At 39.4% G+C, this 17,065-nt stretch overlaps 1 protein-coding gene across 1 annotated transcript; it reads right to left on the bottom strand.

Annotated features, from left to right (window-relative positions):
* Nucleotides 1-12,032: 12,032 nt before the first annotated feature.
* LOC131659857 (uncharacterized) lies at nt 12,033-13,493 on the bottom strand. Its single transcript, XM_058928980.1, has one exon. The coding sequence runs from the start codon at nt 13,491-13,493 to the stop codon at nt 12,033-12,035; it is 1,461 nt and encodes a 486-aa protein (XP_058784963.1).
* Between the last annotated feature and the right edge of the window lie 3,572 nt (nt 13,494-17,065).

Raw genomic sequence — 17,065 nt, 5'->3', positions numbered from 1 at the left:
TCGTTAGGCAACCAGAAGATACCTCAGCCTTTTTCCGTAGGCAACTTCCGAGGGTCGAGGTCATTTGTATATCGAAGGCAGCATCATTTAGGGTCGTGACCTTTTTATCGAGGCAACATGGCTGAGGTATCCTCGTATTCGAGGGACTTGGCTTATTCTGCAAAAAACACAAGGCAAACAGGCAACAAGGCAACAGGCAACAAGGCAACAGAGAGGTTACCCAAAAGCGTGCGTGTGTGCACCAATCACGTGATTATATTCAATTATATTATCTTGTAAATTAGCGATTCTAAATTCAATTCATGGTTGCCACTCCCTATTTTACTAACCACGCAGATAATATAAGGCAAGAAACAGTAATATGGGGGAGGGAAATTGTAACCAGCGGATCCCTTAATAGGGTTTGACACAAGTAATAATTAAACAGAAAAATAAAAGGTTAGGGTTTAGGGTTACCAGACTCGTGGCTATGGAAATTTGACAAACCCTGGAAAAGGCAAACGAAAATTGGGTGAGTGTATGGCTAATTCAGAGGCGAACGTTTCTAACCCTAAAATAAGAAGGTCGAGACAATAATTTGAAATAAGTAATTAAATGAAGGGCACTTAGCTTTTGCATTTGATCTGACGTGATTGATAGTCGGAGGATGCCTTAAGGTTAACCCTGAAAAGAGGCAAAGGCAGAAAAATAGAAGGAGTGAATGTATGCACAGTTCAGAAATATAAGGGCAAACCCTAAAATCAAAAAGGAAACAAACAAAGCAAGACTTTAAATAAATAAAATACTTAGCTTTTGTATTTTGATCGGGCGCACAGTCGGGAGATCATTGAAGAATCGACCCTGACAAAACACAGAAAAAGAAATATATTAGTGTAGGGCAGGTTCTCATAAACCCTGATTAGGGTTCGAATTTAAACAAGAAAACACGAATGATTTAATTAATTACTGGTCTCATGACCTAATTAATTAAATCGGTATCAAAAAATTAAATCGAGAGCAAATATAATTTTTTATGATATTTGGAGTGTAATAAAATAATTATGACTTTTTAAAGATTTAAATATGGATTAAATAAAAATAATAAGTATTAAATAAATGTGTAATTAAAAGAATATATAAATATAATAAATAAATAAATATTATAATATATATATATGTATAAAAGAAGTTTAGAATAAAAGAAAATAAATAGTTTATTATTAATTAGAAAAAGAAAATATTAAAAATGATATATATATATATATATATGTATATATAAAATAATAAAAAAAAATTATATAATTAAAGAAAGAAAAAAAAACAATTGTTATGCAATTAAAAAGAAAAAAAATTGGAACTTATCGTTTGTGATCCAGTGCTGCTCACACGCGTGGTTCAAGGTGCGCCTGCGCCTTGGGAAACGTTGGATTGGTCTGACCGGTGATCCGATGGTTGGCAGCATGAGAGAGCATGATACATACGCGCCTGAGACGCACCGGATTGCTCTGTTGACCCACCGACCTGCGCGCGCAAAGCTATTCGAATCCGGCCAATCGCAAGGCGCCACGCAGTCACCTTCTTCCCCAAAAATTCTGCAACGAGGTTTTTACACCGCTTGTTGCCAAATGCGCCATAAAAGACCTTCTTTCCATTCCAACAAAATAACGAATACCACCTAGAGGGCAAATAAACTTTTCGCGACTATGCCATTGGATTCGTATGACTCTCACGAATCCTACTATGGCCTTAATTTGGTCAACCAATACCTGTACAAGAAAGCCCCAAAAAAGAGCTTCGGAAACCTAACTATGGCATCCGACTCATAGGCGCATAAAAACTCAATTAATTTTCCAGAAACGGTAAACACACCACAACAAACATATCTATGCATTTAGATTATGAAAAGGATGCATGATTCAATGTAATCGAAGTTTTGAAAAAAACGCAAACCGTGGGCTTGTATGAGCGTGTTCTTGATGTTAGGAGGCCTGGTAACGATCTCAAATCGTTTAATGGAGTTCTTAGAACGTGCTAGGACCAAGGAGAACTCGTGAATATGCCTGTAAATTCGAAATCGAGTTTGAGATTTCTTGAGTTTTTTTACTCGGATTTGCAGCTTTTGGCGGCAGAATTCTTGAACCCTAACCTTCTGAATCGATTGTGTACTTATAGGGAGAGCTTTAGGTTAACTATTTTTGGAGAGAATCTCATTCAATCTTTGATTTGCAAATTGGAAAAATTTGATTGGAAATATGTTATGAAACCTTCTAAAATTGACCAATATTGACTCAATCTTTTTTTGATTCTTTATGCACGAAATTTTATTGAATTTGGAGAATATTTGTTGATCAAAATAGGTCCAAACCATATCTTTGATAGAATATTTGATTTTTTAGTAATTTACTTGTTTTTAATCATTTTTAAATGATTTAAAAATCAAAATAATCACATAAATCAAAGAAATTCGTGGGAAATAGTTTATGGGCTTCTAATGCCATGAGGAACAAATTTGGATCTTAACAACATAGGCCCATTAGCAAAAAATTCAAAAATCCTTCATATTTTCCCCTCCAAAATAGCTCAACTTTGCCAAGGCTTATTTCTCTCAATTTTTGAGGTATGGAAGGGTTCTAGGACTTTTAAGAAACCTTGAAGTGTCTTCTAACCAGTGTCTTTGGTCTCATATCAAAATTATTTTCCATTCTCATTTTATGCCCTTTTGAAAAAAGTGTCTTCTTGTTGACTTTTGAAAAGGACCTATAATGTATGAAGCTATATCTCTTAGATTATTGACCTATGAGCTTTGATTCTTGGACCATTGGATAGAGGAATGAATTCCCTTCAAAATGAGCTTTGGTGGGAATTTTTCTGATGAAGTATGAATATTTGGTGAATTTTCAAAGTTTGATTGACTTTTTCAGCTCATGCCCAAAATAGTAACTTTTGACTTTTGACTCTTCTGATGTTTCCTTGCATCATTATGATCAACCCTTGATCAAATAATGATTTTAGGGTTATGGGGATGTTGCTGACCTTATGGAACCACTTTGAGCCCTTGATTCAGTGATTTTTCTTTGAATGAACCAAACCCTAATTCAGAGCTTTTGTATAGGAGAGTGTGTTTTGGAGCTTTATGTCTTGATTTTGAGATTGCATATGAGAAATGGTATGGGCAAATTTTGGGGTATGACAGCTGCCCCTGTTCAATTATCTTAGACCTGAAGATGTAGAGTGGTTTGTATGTCAGTTGGTATCTGAAGGTAGAAGGTGATTGAACACTAGAATACTAAGAAATTTGCCCTAGCTGAAGGAGGGACTTTTGTCGGAGAGGGCTTGTAGATGCCATCTAGCAGTTGTTGGAGTATTGATTGTTGCGAGGTTTCTGTTTTTAGTCTTTGAATGTTGAGGAACCGTCTGAGGTATCGACTCATGTCTGAATTGGATTATTTAAGGAACCGTCAAAGGTATCGACTTAAATTTGAAGCATATCACTGAGGCACCGTCAAAGGTATCGACTCAGATATGAAGGTAGATTGTATAAGGAACCGTCAAAGGTATCGACTTATATTTGAAGTAGGGCGTTAAGGAACCGTCAAAGGTGTCGACTAAACTCTCCATTGTATTATTAAGGAACCGTCAAAGGTATCGACTTAATTCTGGAAGGTTGTTAAGGAACCGTCAAAGGTGTCGACTTAACTCTGGAGATAGATCATTAAGGAACCGTCAAAGGTATCGACTTAATAGATTGTTAAGGAACCGTCAAAGGTATCGACTTAACTCTGAAGATAGATCATTAAGGAACCGTCAAAGGTATCGACTTAATTCTTGAAAGTATAGACAGTAATATCCTGAAAAGTAAAGGTTAGTTTTCTTATGTCATGATGCATGTGTTATGTAATGAGTCTCTCAAAATAAATGAGAAATTTTGTATGTCATGCATGAATTTATTATGAAGTTATGTATGCAATGCATGAATATGTTTGTGTCATATGGTATGTGATTATGATCCATGTTGTTTTAGTCGAAAAAAAATAAATCTCCATGTCTTCGTGATTTTGATGTCTGATTTCGTCTTGAAGATGCTCAGCTGGGGATTTATAATTTCTGCTTGGGGATGATCAGTAACTTGATGTACCTTGATTGGGGATAAAGAGAAAATAGAGATGTGAACTATGTTGGGGAGCCATGTCTTTGTTGGGATAAGAGTGTTGGAAGACATCTTCTTAGCGATTACTCTGTGGGGATGCATCCATGTTATTGATTTGCAGAAGGACTTTTTGATTACCTCGGACATTGTCTCTTTTCCTTTCCTACCTAATGAACTAATAGATATTTTTATGGAAAAAGAAAGTAAATGATAGTCATGTTCATATGCATATGTTCATTCCAAATTATCATTGAACGTTTGCGTATTCGAAAAAGGACTGGAAATTTGAAAGAAAATACTTTGTATTAAGAAGAGCCATAAATAGGCAAAAATAAAACAGATTGTGTGTTTTTGAAAAGGTACAAAAAGAAAAACAAAAGAAAAGTAGCTATGTGTGAATAATCCTATTGAGTTTCCACTCTGCTATTGCTATTATGTCTTCGAGCATCTCATCCCATGCTTGTCGGAGAAAGATGATTGGGTCGATCTGAGCCCTTTGAACTTGTTGTTGTAGATATATCTGACTGACGAATGATGTGAATGGGACATAGTCGTACGCTTAATCCTTAACTTTTGCCTAGACCGTCCTTTCAGATTTTCAGTCTAGCAGGATACCCTTTTTTTCCCAAGTCGCCCTTTCGGGTTTTCAACTTGACGGGTGTACATTTTTTTTTATATATATATCCCTAATTTTTGCCCAAACCATTTTGGTTTGCCGGGATGCCCTTACTTTTGCCTAGGTACGTCGACCTAGCGGGTCATATTTATGCGTGGTATTTTTTGACTATGTCAGCGTTCACAGGTTGTGGAAAGTCTTCTCCGTCCATAGTAGTGAGTATCATGGCTCCTCCAGAGAAAATTTTCTTAATTACAAATGGTCCCTCATAGGTGGGAGTCCACTTGCCCCTAGGGTCGCCTTTTGGTAGGATAATCCTTTTTATGACCAAGTCACCAGCCTGATAAACTTGTTGTTTGACTCTTTTATTGAACGCCTTGATCATACGCTTCTGGTACAATGGTCCATGACAAACAGCCGCAAGCCTCTTTTCGTCAATCAGGTTTATTTGATCTAGTCGAGTCTGAATCCATTCGTCTTCGTTTAGCTCTGCCTCTTTCATGATCCTTAAGGACGGAATTTGAACTTCAATCGGTAACACAGCTTCCATACCGTAGACTAATGAGAACGGAGTTGCCCCAGTTGATGTACGTGCGGAGGTACGGTAACCATGAAGAGCAAATGGTAACATTTCATGCCAATCCTTGTATGTCACAGTCATTTTCTGCACAATCTTCTTAATGTTTTTGTTGGCGGCCTCCACAGCGCCATTCATCTTTGGTCTATAAGGAGAAGAGTTGTGGTGTTTGATGTTGAACTGTGTGCAAAGCTCAGTAATCATCTTGTTGTTTAGATTGGTACCATTATCAGTGATGATTCTTTCGGGAATGCCATACCGACAGATGAGGTTGTGTTTAATGAATCGAGCCACCACATTCTTGGTTACGGAGGCAAATGAAGCGGCTTCTACCCATTTAGTAAAGTAGTCAATGGCTACTAGGATGAAACGATGTCCATTAGAAGCGGTAGGCTTAATTTCTCCGATCATATCAATGCCTCACATTGCAAAGGGCCAGGGAGCAGTTAGTACATTTAGAGGAACGGGAGGTACGTGTACTTTGTCGGCGTATATCTGGCACTTGTGACAAGTTCTTGAATGGTGGTGACAGTCAGTTTCCATTGTAGACCAGTAGTAACCTGCTCTTAGAATCTTCTTGGCCATAGTATGTCCACTAGAGTGGGTCCCAAAAGTACCATCGTGCATGTCTTCCATGATCTTTTCAGCTTCCTTCTTGTTCACACAACGAAGCAGGGTTGAATCATGGTTGCGCTTGTATAAAGTCCCATTGCTCAGAAAAAACTTGGATGCGAATCTTCTTAGGAACTTTTTGTCATTAATGGATGCCCCTTCAGGGTATTCTTGGGTCTCGAGGTACCTTTTTACTTCGTAAAACCATGGTTTCTCTTCAGCCTCGTCGTCAACTATCTCATAACAATATGCGGGTTCGTCATGTCTTTCAATGATAACTATGGGAGCCTCATTATCCCATCTGACTTTGAACATGGACGACATAGTAGCTAACGCATCTGCTAGTTGATTCTCTTCTCGGGGAATATGTTCAAAAGTAATCTCTTCAAAATATGGAATTAAAGATAGTACAAACTCCTTATAGGGTATGAGATTAGGATGTTTTGTATCCCATTCCCCTCTGATTTGACTGATTACTAGGGCTGAATCCCCATACACTTCCAAGAATTTGATCCTTAAATCGATAGCAGCTCTGAGCCCCAAGATACACGCTTCATACTCAGCCATATTGTTGGTGCAGTCGAAGCATAATCTTGCGGTGAATGGGGTGTGTCCACCAGCGGGAGAGACAATTATGGCGCCAATGCCATTACCAAGTGCATTTGAAGCTCCATCGAAAACCATAGTCCATCGGGATCCTGGTTCAGGTCCTTCATCCGGGCCAGGTTGCTTATAGTCGGTAACAAGCATCACATCTTCATCTGGAAATTCAAAATTCATCGATTGGTAGTCATCTACCGCTTGTTGCGCCAAATGATCTGCTACCACACTACCTTTGATTGCCTTTTTTGTTGTGTATTGGATGTCATACTCTGTTAGTATCATTTGCCATCTTGCTATTCGTCCAGAGAGAGCAGGTTTCTCGAATACATACTTGATGGGATCCATTCGAGAAATCAACAAGGTGGTATGGTTCAACATATATTGTCTCAGTCGGCGAGCAGCCCAAGCCAAAGCACAGCAAGTTTTCTCGAGCAGTGAGTATCTTGTTTCACAGTCGGTAAACTTTTTGCTAAGGTAGTATATTGCATGCTCTTTTCGACCAGACTCGTCATGTTGCCCCAGTACGCACCCTATCGAATTCTCTAATACTGGTAAGTACATAATTAGAGGTCTTCCTTCAATAGGTGGTATCATGATCGGAGGTTCTTGCAGGTACTTCTTTATTTTGTCAAAGGCTTCTTGACATTGGTCGTTCCATTTCACTACTTGATCTTTCTTCAGTAACTTGAAGATTGGCTCACAAGTAGCGGTCAGATGGGATATGAATCTAGCAATGTAATTCAGTCGACCCAGGAATCCTCTAACTTCTTTCTCGTTGCGTGGGGCGGGCATTTCTTGTATGGCTTTCACTTTTGCAGGATCAACTTCGATACCTTTGCTACTGACAACGAAACCCAGCAGCTTACCAGATCTTACGCCAAAGGTGCATTTGTTCGGATTCAATCTCAACTTGTACTTCTTCAACCTATCGAACAACTTCTGTAAATGGACCAGATGTTCTTCTTCAGTGTTGGATTTTGCAATCATATCATCAACATAGACCTCTATTTCTTTGTGGATCATGTCATGGAATAAGGCTACCATTGCACGTTGGTAGGTTGCCCCAGCATTCTTCAACCCAAATGGCATGACTTTGTAACAGAAAGTGCCCCAAGGCGTAGTGAATGTTGTCTTCTCCATATCTTCGGGTGCCATCTTAATCTGATTGTAGCCTGAGAAACCATCCATAAAAGAGAAAACCTTGCATTGTGCAGTACTATCAACCAGAATGTCGATATGTGGTAGTGGGAAATCATCTTTAGGACTTGCTCGATTCAAATCTCTATAGTCTACACGCATTCTGACTTTTCCATCTTTCTTCGGTACAGGCACTATATTGGCGATCCATGGTGGATAACTCACTACTTTCAGGAACCCAGCGTTAAATTGTTTCTCAACCTCTTCTTTGATTTTCTGAGCCATATCAGGTCTGCTTCTTCGTCACTTCTGTTTAACCGGAAGACTATTTTCCTTGATAGGTAAACGATGAACCACAATATCAGTATCGAGCCCAGGCATGTCTTCGTATGACCAAGCGAAGATCTCAACATTGTCTCGTAACATCTGAATCAACCTTTGCTTGACAGCATCCTCTAATTCAGCCCCTATCTTGATTTCTTTCTTTTCTTCATCGGTACCTATGTTCACAACTTCAATTGGCTCTTCGTGCGGCTGTATAGTCTTTTCTTCTTGCTCTAGTAAACGGGCAAGTTCTCTAGGCACTTCACAACCTTCCTCACCTTCATCCTCAGCTTGATAGATCGGATTTTCAAAGTCATATTTAGCAATAGCAGAATCGTTATCAACAGGATCCAGAGTGAATGTGGATCTGCAGTGCATTATGTGGGTGTGTGTGAGAACGCATAGCTATAAAAAGTAAATAAAAGAAAAATAAAGGCAAACACACAATTTGAATACGAAACGTCCAATGTTTTATTGAATGAAAATATGCTTATGAAATGACAAGCCCTAACAAATGGACCATTGTGCCTCGGGCAGGACACATGGCTTTAGAGTTTGTTGTCTTTATTGAAGTACAAGAATTAAAATTGGAAAATAAAAGAAAAGCAGGAAATAAACTAAGAATGGCAATTACTCCTGACTATAGGAGATTGAAACAATGTCCTCGGTCTTCCAGTTGTCCAGCCCTTTGTCTGATGTAGGAAAGATCCACTTGTCCAGGTTGTGATTGTCTTCCTCTTCTTCAATAGCATTGACTCCCTTGCTGATGAAGTGATGCTTCAAGTCTTCTGAACGAGGAGGTGGTGTTCCCTTCTGATCCTTAGCAGTGCAGCCTAAACCCCATTTGTTGGATTTGTATGGGATGTCAGGTAATTGCCCCCAGATAGTGCAGCCACCTTCTTCTACCACAGCCCTAGCGTCTTTCAGGGAAGCCATTGTAGGAATATCTCCAGTAATTTTAGGAGGAGTGTAGACATGTTTAGTCTCTGGAACCGGTTCGAGGACCCATTCATGTGCTATGCGGGGCGATTCAAATGTCTCTCCAGTGAATTCAAGATACTTGGTCTCATCTACAAAACTCACCAAATATTCGTCTTCACCATGCACAGTGACAATCTTGCCTTCCATTGGGTATCTCAACTTCTGATGGAGAGTTGAAGTCACAGCATTTGCTTTATGTATCCAGGGACGCCCAAGTAGACAGGAATAGGCGGGACGAATATCCATCACATAGAATACGGTATTAAAAGTTTGGGCGCCTACTCTGATTGGAAGCTCAACTTCGCCATGCACAGTACTCATTGTGCCATCATAAGCTTTGACTATCACATTACTAGATTTCAGCTCAATTCCACCGACTTTGAGTTTGTCCAACACCACCTTGGGTAATACATTCAGAGACGAGCCATCATCAACTAATACATGAGCCAGGGTAGTACCACCACATTCAATGGAGATATGCAGTGCCTTGTTATGATTCCTTCCGCTAGGACTTAGATCAGCATCAGAGAACCCAAGGTAGTTATCTGTCGTCAGGTTCGCAATACAGTTCTCGAGCTGGGTGACAGAAATCTCTTGTGGCACATGAGCAGCCTCTAGAAACTTCATCATAGCCTTGGCGTGAGTCTTGGAACAACTCAGGAGTGACAACATAAAGATCTTAGAAGGAGTATGCCCCATTTGTTCCACAATATCATAATCACTCTTGCGGATGATCTTCAGGAATTCATTTGTTTCTTCAGGTGGTGGATTTTCAGTGACAGGCTCAGATTCATGTAACAGTCCTTTACCATGAGTATCAGCATTCGAGGGAATAGTAGCAGTAGGTGAAGTAATGTTTGGAGAGATCTCTGGAGAAAACACCCTTCCACTTCTCGTTACCTTACTAGTCCCAGCAATGTTTCCTACATCAGGATTGACATCTTCAGAAACCTTATCAAATTCAAGTTCTTGCTTAACTCCTTGCACATAGACCTCGGAACCATAATTCCAAGGGATAGCTTTGTTAGATGAGTATGGCATAGGACCAGGTTTAGTGATGATGATCGGAGCCACACGGGGTTCAGCAGAAATCTTGAAAGGAGCCTTGGTAGGGATCTTTAGTGGTACTTTAGAGATCACAGACACATCTTCGAACTTCAGACCACGGGAGAAACCCTCACACAACTCTTCAACAGTGGGAGTCTTCTCAAATCTGATAGTGCCACGATCCATCCAGCCTTGGATGCCTCTTTTCAGATTCTCACAACCCTCGGGAATGAGTGCACAGTAATAACAGTCAGGGTCGCAACCTGGAAATAAACCAGATTGCAGCAGCTTTATCTTGATATCAGGGAGAGGAGTTGACAGATCTCTTACGTTATAGACATGGATTGTGTCCATGATAGCATTAACAGTATTGTCATGCTTTGGCATAGGAGCAGTGATGACATTAGGAGTCTCAGGGGCGTCAAACTCAATTTCACCAGCCTCTAACATGTCTTGGACTTTGTTTTTCAAGGCCCAGCAATTATTCTCATTGGGTCCAGGGGCATTGGAATGGTAAGCACACGTAGCCTTAGGATCATAAGTTGGACTAGCAGTGTTGGTAAACTTTGGAGGATCTCTCAGGGTGATCAGTTTAGCCTTTAGTAGATGTTGTAAGACTTGAGACAAAGGCATGTTGATCGGGGTATATCGTCTCCTTGGTTTATCAATCTTGCGTTGGTAATCTTGTTTAGGAGCATGTTGAGATATTGGTGCAGAGATGAGGACGGCACCAACAGACTGATTCTGATCATCCTTACCACGGCCCTTTTGACTATGAATAGCATTAGACTCATTTCTCCCTTGATATGGCTTCCTCGTAGTACCAGAGGATGAACCCACTTGGATTTTTCCACTTCGAATACCATTCTCCACACGTTCTCCAGTTAAGATGAGATCAGTAAATTCAGATGAAGAACTTCCCAACAAGTGACTATAGAACGACCCGGTTAGCGTGCCCATGAACATGTCTACCAATTCCCTATCATTTAAAGAAGGTTGGACTCTTCCAGCTAAATCTCTCCATTTTTGAGCATACTCCTTGAAACTTTCTTTAGGACCCATGGACATGCTTTGAAGTTGCATGCGAGTCGGTGCAAGATCAGAGTTATATTGGTATTGCTTGTAGAAAGCCACAACCAAATCTTCCCATGTACAGACGCTAGCACTTTCCAGCTTATAATACCATTCGAGTTGAGTTCCAGATAAACTCTCTTGAAAGAAATGGATCCAGAGCCTCTTATCAGCAGTGTGAGGCTGAATCTTCCTCACGTAAGACCTCAAGTGCATCTTAGGGCAGGAAATTCCATCATACTTAGCAAAAACGGGAGTCTTGAACTTCGGAGGAATAACGACCCCAGGAACGAGTCCTAACTATTCAAAATCCAACCCAGGTACCTTCTGAATTTCCATACTTCTCAGACGCTCTTCCAGTAGCCTATACTTCTCATCATTGTAATCCTCGTCTTGGGGATACTCGTCTTCTTCTTCTTCTTCTTCACCATCAGAACCTACATGGCTTCCCTGATTGTTCTTGACACTGAGATCATCTCTCTCTTCATCTTCCTCATTCTTAGGGATTTCAGCATCCTCGGCCCTCCTGGGACGACCTTTGAACCTTCTTCCAGATTGATCACTCCTTTGGGCTTCTTAGTCTTCTTATCCTTCTGAGTCAGAAGGGCTTTCAGTTCATTTTGCCCATTGGCTAGGGTCAGAATCAGAGTTTGAAATTCAGCATTTTGAGCTTGGAGAGCTTTGACAGATTGTTCAAGATCCATCTTTGTTACTGAAATAAACAGCACAAAGATGAGGCATTTATTTTATGAAACCTGTGATGCGATGTTTATGAATGATATGATTATGCATATGCAATGTTTCCAAGGATTTAAAGGACTTTTAACGCATTTTGGAGAAAAAAAGAAATAAAATAATAGTTCTCTTATAAAATATAGTGTTGTGAAGTTGATAGTTACATCTGAAACAATAAAAAAAAATAACAAAAATAATAGAAATCAATCTCCAAGTCGGCGCTTTCTCTTCAAAATTCTGATCTCTTCTTTGTGAGCTTTGATCATCTCATTCCTTTCTTGGACGAGCCTATCAAAATCTTGTTCCCATGATTGTATCTGATCTGGAGAGACGAAGTCCTCAATCTTCCATTTGCGGGAGAAATAGTCAAGCATACCATCTCGCTCTTTAGCATCAGCCACCAATACCGCTTTTTCAGCTTCAACCTTTTGTAAGCGACTTTCAAGATCCGCCTTTTCTCTTCTTAGAGAAGCAATGGTAACAGCAAGGTCTTCATTTGGAGCAGAGACATAAGGCTCCAAAACCACAGGAATGATTGGAGGAGTAATCCTTGGCACAACAGGAGTATCAGATGGATATGGCATACCATGCTCAATTACTCGATCATAAATCCATCTAAAATAAGAGTCTGAAGGGATGTAGTTTCTTGGTCCTAATTCTCTTGTGCATACTTTCTTTACTTTGGACCAAGCTCTAATGAACAGCTTTTTCTTTCCGGTCGTGTCTGAACCAAAATCAAAATTTTCTGAACTAAGGTATATGGAGCGAGGCTTGTCTTTCAAAGCGAAACCAAACTGATGTCGAGCTAATATGGGATTATAAGTTATCCCTCCTCGGGTACCAAGAAGAGGTATATTTGGGAAATCTCCACCGCTATCGAACAAGTGAGTTCCTTCGAAATCCTTTTGACTCCAAATAATGTCGTCGTATGAGAGCCTTATGATTCTTTGAACCCATGTCAAGCCTTCTCCATTCTTTATCGTGGAACGGGATAAGTGCGAAATAAACCACTTATGCAATATTGGTGCATATCCAAGAACACAACCTTTGCCTTTAGACGATCTGTGATGGATGGAATGCAGCAGGTCACCTAGTAAAGTTGGAACCGGATTGTTGCTAATGAAGATCTTGAGAGCAATCACATCCACGATTTTGTCATAACGCGGAAACAATACTTGCCCATAGATTAGGCAAGCGAGGACCTTTTCAAGAGCATCCATACTCGTAGCATTAATTAAAATATCAGCTTGACTATACAAGAAGTCAATTGGTACACCAGTATAATCTCCTTTGCTTACCCAAACCTTTTTGATTTCTGATCGAGGCAAGTGTAGTGCAGCAGCCACATCTTCCAACTTAGGCACCTCTTCTTCGCCAGTGTAGGGCATCTGATCAAGCACAAGTAATCCTAGGATGGAGGAAAATTCCTCTAATGTGGGAACCAACTGAAAGTCCCTATAAGTAAAGCAGTGAAGGAGAGGATCATAAAACCGGATCATTGTGTTGAGAAGCGTTTCATCCACCTTGGTCCTTACCAAACTGATTAATCTGTTAAGAGATTCGGAAAGCACAAAAGCACCAGAAACATTGTCACAAAGAATCTTCAAAGAAGTAGGTATCCCTCTGAAACTGAGGCAGAAAGGTTTATGAACTTTAATTTCCATGACCTACAAAACAAATTATGGTTAACAATCCTTTAACTCCTTGGAATGAGTTAGTCATGATATGTATGAATGATGCATGAATGCAGCAAACACAAATAAGTTCACGCAAATCACACAATTTTTGGCTTAAGGCTTGCATGAAGTCTGATCAGGTGTCCTTCCCAAGGGTATTTCTATGGATAAGGTGATTTCAGCAACGGGTTCTACCAAGTGACTCAGAATTGTGAGCCCCCTCTAAAGCACCCTCGAACATGGTACATGCATACCACGCAATGATACTTAAGGAAGAAACCTATCTGAGCTGTAGTATCGGGTAGCGACCATAACTTGGCATGCACCAAGAATAGCCCCCCCCACTATGTTCCTAAAGGTTAAGATGGGTTAAAGGTGACTAAAGGTCCCTGAGCTCCGGCGCACCCAAAGATACATGCGTAAACCTCTTTCATGCAAAAGAGGTACACAATAACCAGTGGAGTCCTAACTCAAGTGCGAACTTCATTTTGACCAACCCCAAGCATGCACAAGGGGGGTCTCCATGACTATGCCGCTCCTAAACTTAGGTGTTCTTGAATCCGGGAATAGGATTCGTCCTTCAATTTTCCCAAAACGCCCCCTGAAAAAATAAAACAAACAAAGGAAACAATAGAAAACAATTATGTGATTCCTAAACTTTTTAAGGTAACCCCTCTTTTATCGAAATTTATCCCCAGCAGAGTCGCCAGTTCTGTAATACGGTGAACTGACTTTTTATCGATCGAAATGTCGCGGTCAAGCAAGAGTCGCCACCGACTTTTATTTTATCCAAACTAAATCAGAAAGGCAAAAAGAAACAGAAAAAAACCTTTTTTAAAGAAATCTAAGTTCGGGGGGTAATTTATGCAAAGGGAAGGTGTAAGGCACCCTTTGCATCCATGGTTTTCCATGGGCTCTTAATTGCTTTGCTTGCTCGTTTGTTTTTTAGAAAAAAGTAGATGAAAGAAAAAAAGTGGACTTTAGCTCGTAAATGAGCGTAGCCAGTTTTCGAAGAATTGTAAGAAAGAATATTAAAGATGAGCATTGCAAGGCAATTAGGGGCAATTACCTTAAACTTAGATGATAGGTCTCTTTTTAGCCTTTCAGAATGAAAGGGTCTATCCTTGCCATAAGAGGGCAGGAAGCCTTTCGTTTGGAGGTTGAAGGGTCGTCGAAGCATCCTTTGCCATAAGACTGTCCCATGCCATAGAAGGGCAGGTAATCTAAGGCAAGGATCAGAATAAGCCATTTTTCGTTAGGCAACCAGAAGATACCTCAGCCTTTTTCCGTAGGCAACTTCCGAGGGTCGAGGTCATTTGTGTATCGAAGGCAGCATCGTTTAGGGTCGTGACCTTTTTATCGAGGCAACATGGCTGAGGTATCCTCGTATTCGAGGGACTTGGCTTATTCTGCAAAAAACACAAGGCAAACAGGCAACAAGGCAACAGGCAACAAGGAAACAGAGAGGTTACCCAAAAGCGTGCGTGTGTGCACCAATCACGTGATTATATTCAATTATATTATCTTGTAAATTAGCGATTCTAAATTCAATTCATGGTTGCCACTCCCTATTTTACTAACCACGCAGATAATATAAGGCAAGAAACAGTAATATGGGGGAGGGAAATTGTAACCAGCGGATCCCTTAATAGGGTTTGACACAAGTAATAAATAAACAGAAAAATAAAAGGTTAGGGTTTAGGGTTACCAGACTCGTGGCTTTGGCAATTTGACAAACCCTGGAAAAGGCAAACGAAAATTGGGTGAGTGTATGGCTAATTCAGAGGCGAACGTTTCTAACCCTAAAATAAGAAGGTCGAGACAATAATTTGAAATAAGTAATTAAATGAAGGGCACTTAGCTTTTTGCATTTGATCTGACGTGATTGATAGTCGGAGGATGCCTTAAGAATAACCCTGAAAAGAGGCAAAGGCAGAAAAATAGAAGGAGTGAATGTATGCACAGTTCAGAAATATAAGGGCAAACCCTAAAATCAAAAAGGAAACAAACAAAAAAAGACTTTAAATAAATAAAATACTTAGCTTTTGTATTTTGATCGGGCGCACAGTCGGGAGATCATTGAAGAATCGACCCTGACAAAACACAGAAAAAGAAATATATCAGTGTAGGGCAGGTTCTCATAAACCCTGATTAGGGTTCGAATTTAAACAAGAAAACACGAATGATTTAATTAATTACTGGTCTCATGACCTAATTAATTAAATCGGTATCAAAAAATTAAATCGAGAGCAAATATAATTTTTTATGATATTTGGAGTGTAATAAAATAATTATGACTTTTTAAAGATTTAAATATGGATTAAATAAAAATAATAAGTATTAAATAAATGTGTAATTAAAAGAATATATAAATATAATAAATAAATAAATATTATAATATATATATATATATATATATATATATATATATATATATATATATGTATAAAAGAAGTTTAGAATAAAAGAAAATAAATAGTTTATTATTAATTAGAAAAAGAAAATATTAAAAATGATATATATATATATATGTATATATAAAATAATAAAAACAAATTATATAATTAAAGAAAGAAAAAAAACAATTGTTATGCAATTAAAAAGAAAAAAAATTGGAACTTATCGTTTGTGATCTAGTGCTGCTCACACGCGTGGTTCTAGGTGCGCCTGCGCCTTGGGAAACGTTGGATTGGTCTGACCGGTGATCCGATGGTTGGCAGCATGAGAGAGCATGATACATACGCGCCTGAGACACACCGGATTGCTCTGTTGACCCACAGACCTGCGCGCGCAAAGCTATTCGAATCCGGCCAATCGCAAGGCGCCACGCAGTCACCTTCTTCCCCAAAAATTCTGCAACGAGGTTTTTACACCGCTTGTTGCCAAATGCGCCATAAAAGACCTTCTTTCCATTCCTACAAAATAACGAATACCACCTAGAGGGCAAATAAACTTTTCGCGACTATGCCATTGGATTCGTATGACTCTCACGAATCCTACTATGGCCTTAATTTGGTCAACCAATACCTGTACAAGAAAGCCCCAAAAAAGAGCTTCGGAAACCTAACTATGGCATCCGACTCATAGGCGCATAAAAACTCAATTAATTTTCCAGAAACGGTAAACACACCACAACAAACATATCTATGCATTTAGATTATGAAAAGGATGCATGATTCAATGTAATCGAAGTTTTGAAAAAAACGCAAACCGTGGGCTTGTATGAGCGTGTTCTTGCTGTTAGGAGGCCTGGTAACGATCTCAAATCGTTCAATGGAGTTCTTAGAACGTGCTAGGACCAAGGAGAACTCCTGAATATTCCTGTAAATTCGAAATCGAGTTTGAGATTTCTTGAGTTTTTTTACTCGGATTTGCAGCTTTTGGCGGCAGAATTCTTGAACCCTAACCTTCTGAATCGATTGTGTACTTATAGGGAGAGCTTTAGGTTAACTATTTTTGGAGAGAATCTCATTCAATCTTTGATTTGCAAATTGGAAAAATTTGATTGGAAATATGTTATGAAACCTTCTAAAATTGACCAATATTGACTCAATCTTTTT

Source organism: Vicia villosa, linkage group LG3 (genome assembly GCF_029867415.1).
Source record: "Vicia villosa cultivar HV-30 ecotype Madison, WI linkage group LG3, Vvil1.0, whole genome shotgun sequence".
Taxonomy (NCBI): domain Eukaryota; kingdom Viridiplantae; phylum Streptophyta; class Magnoliopsida; order Fabales; family Fabaceae; genus Vicia; species Vicia villosa.
The sequence above is the reverse complement of the archived record's forward strand: the minus strand, read 5'-3'. Positions and strand labels throughout refer to the sequence as shown.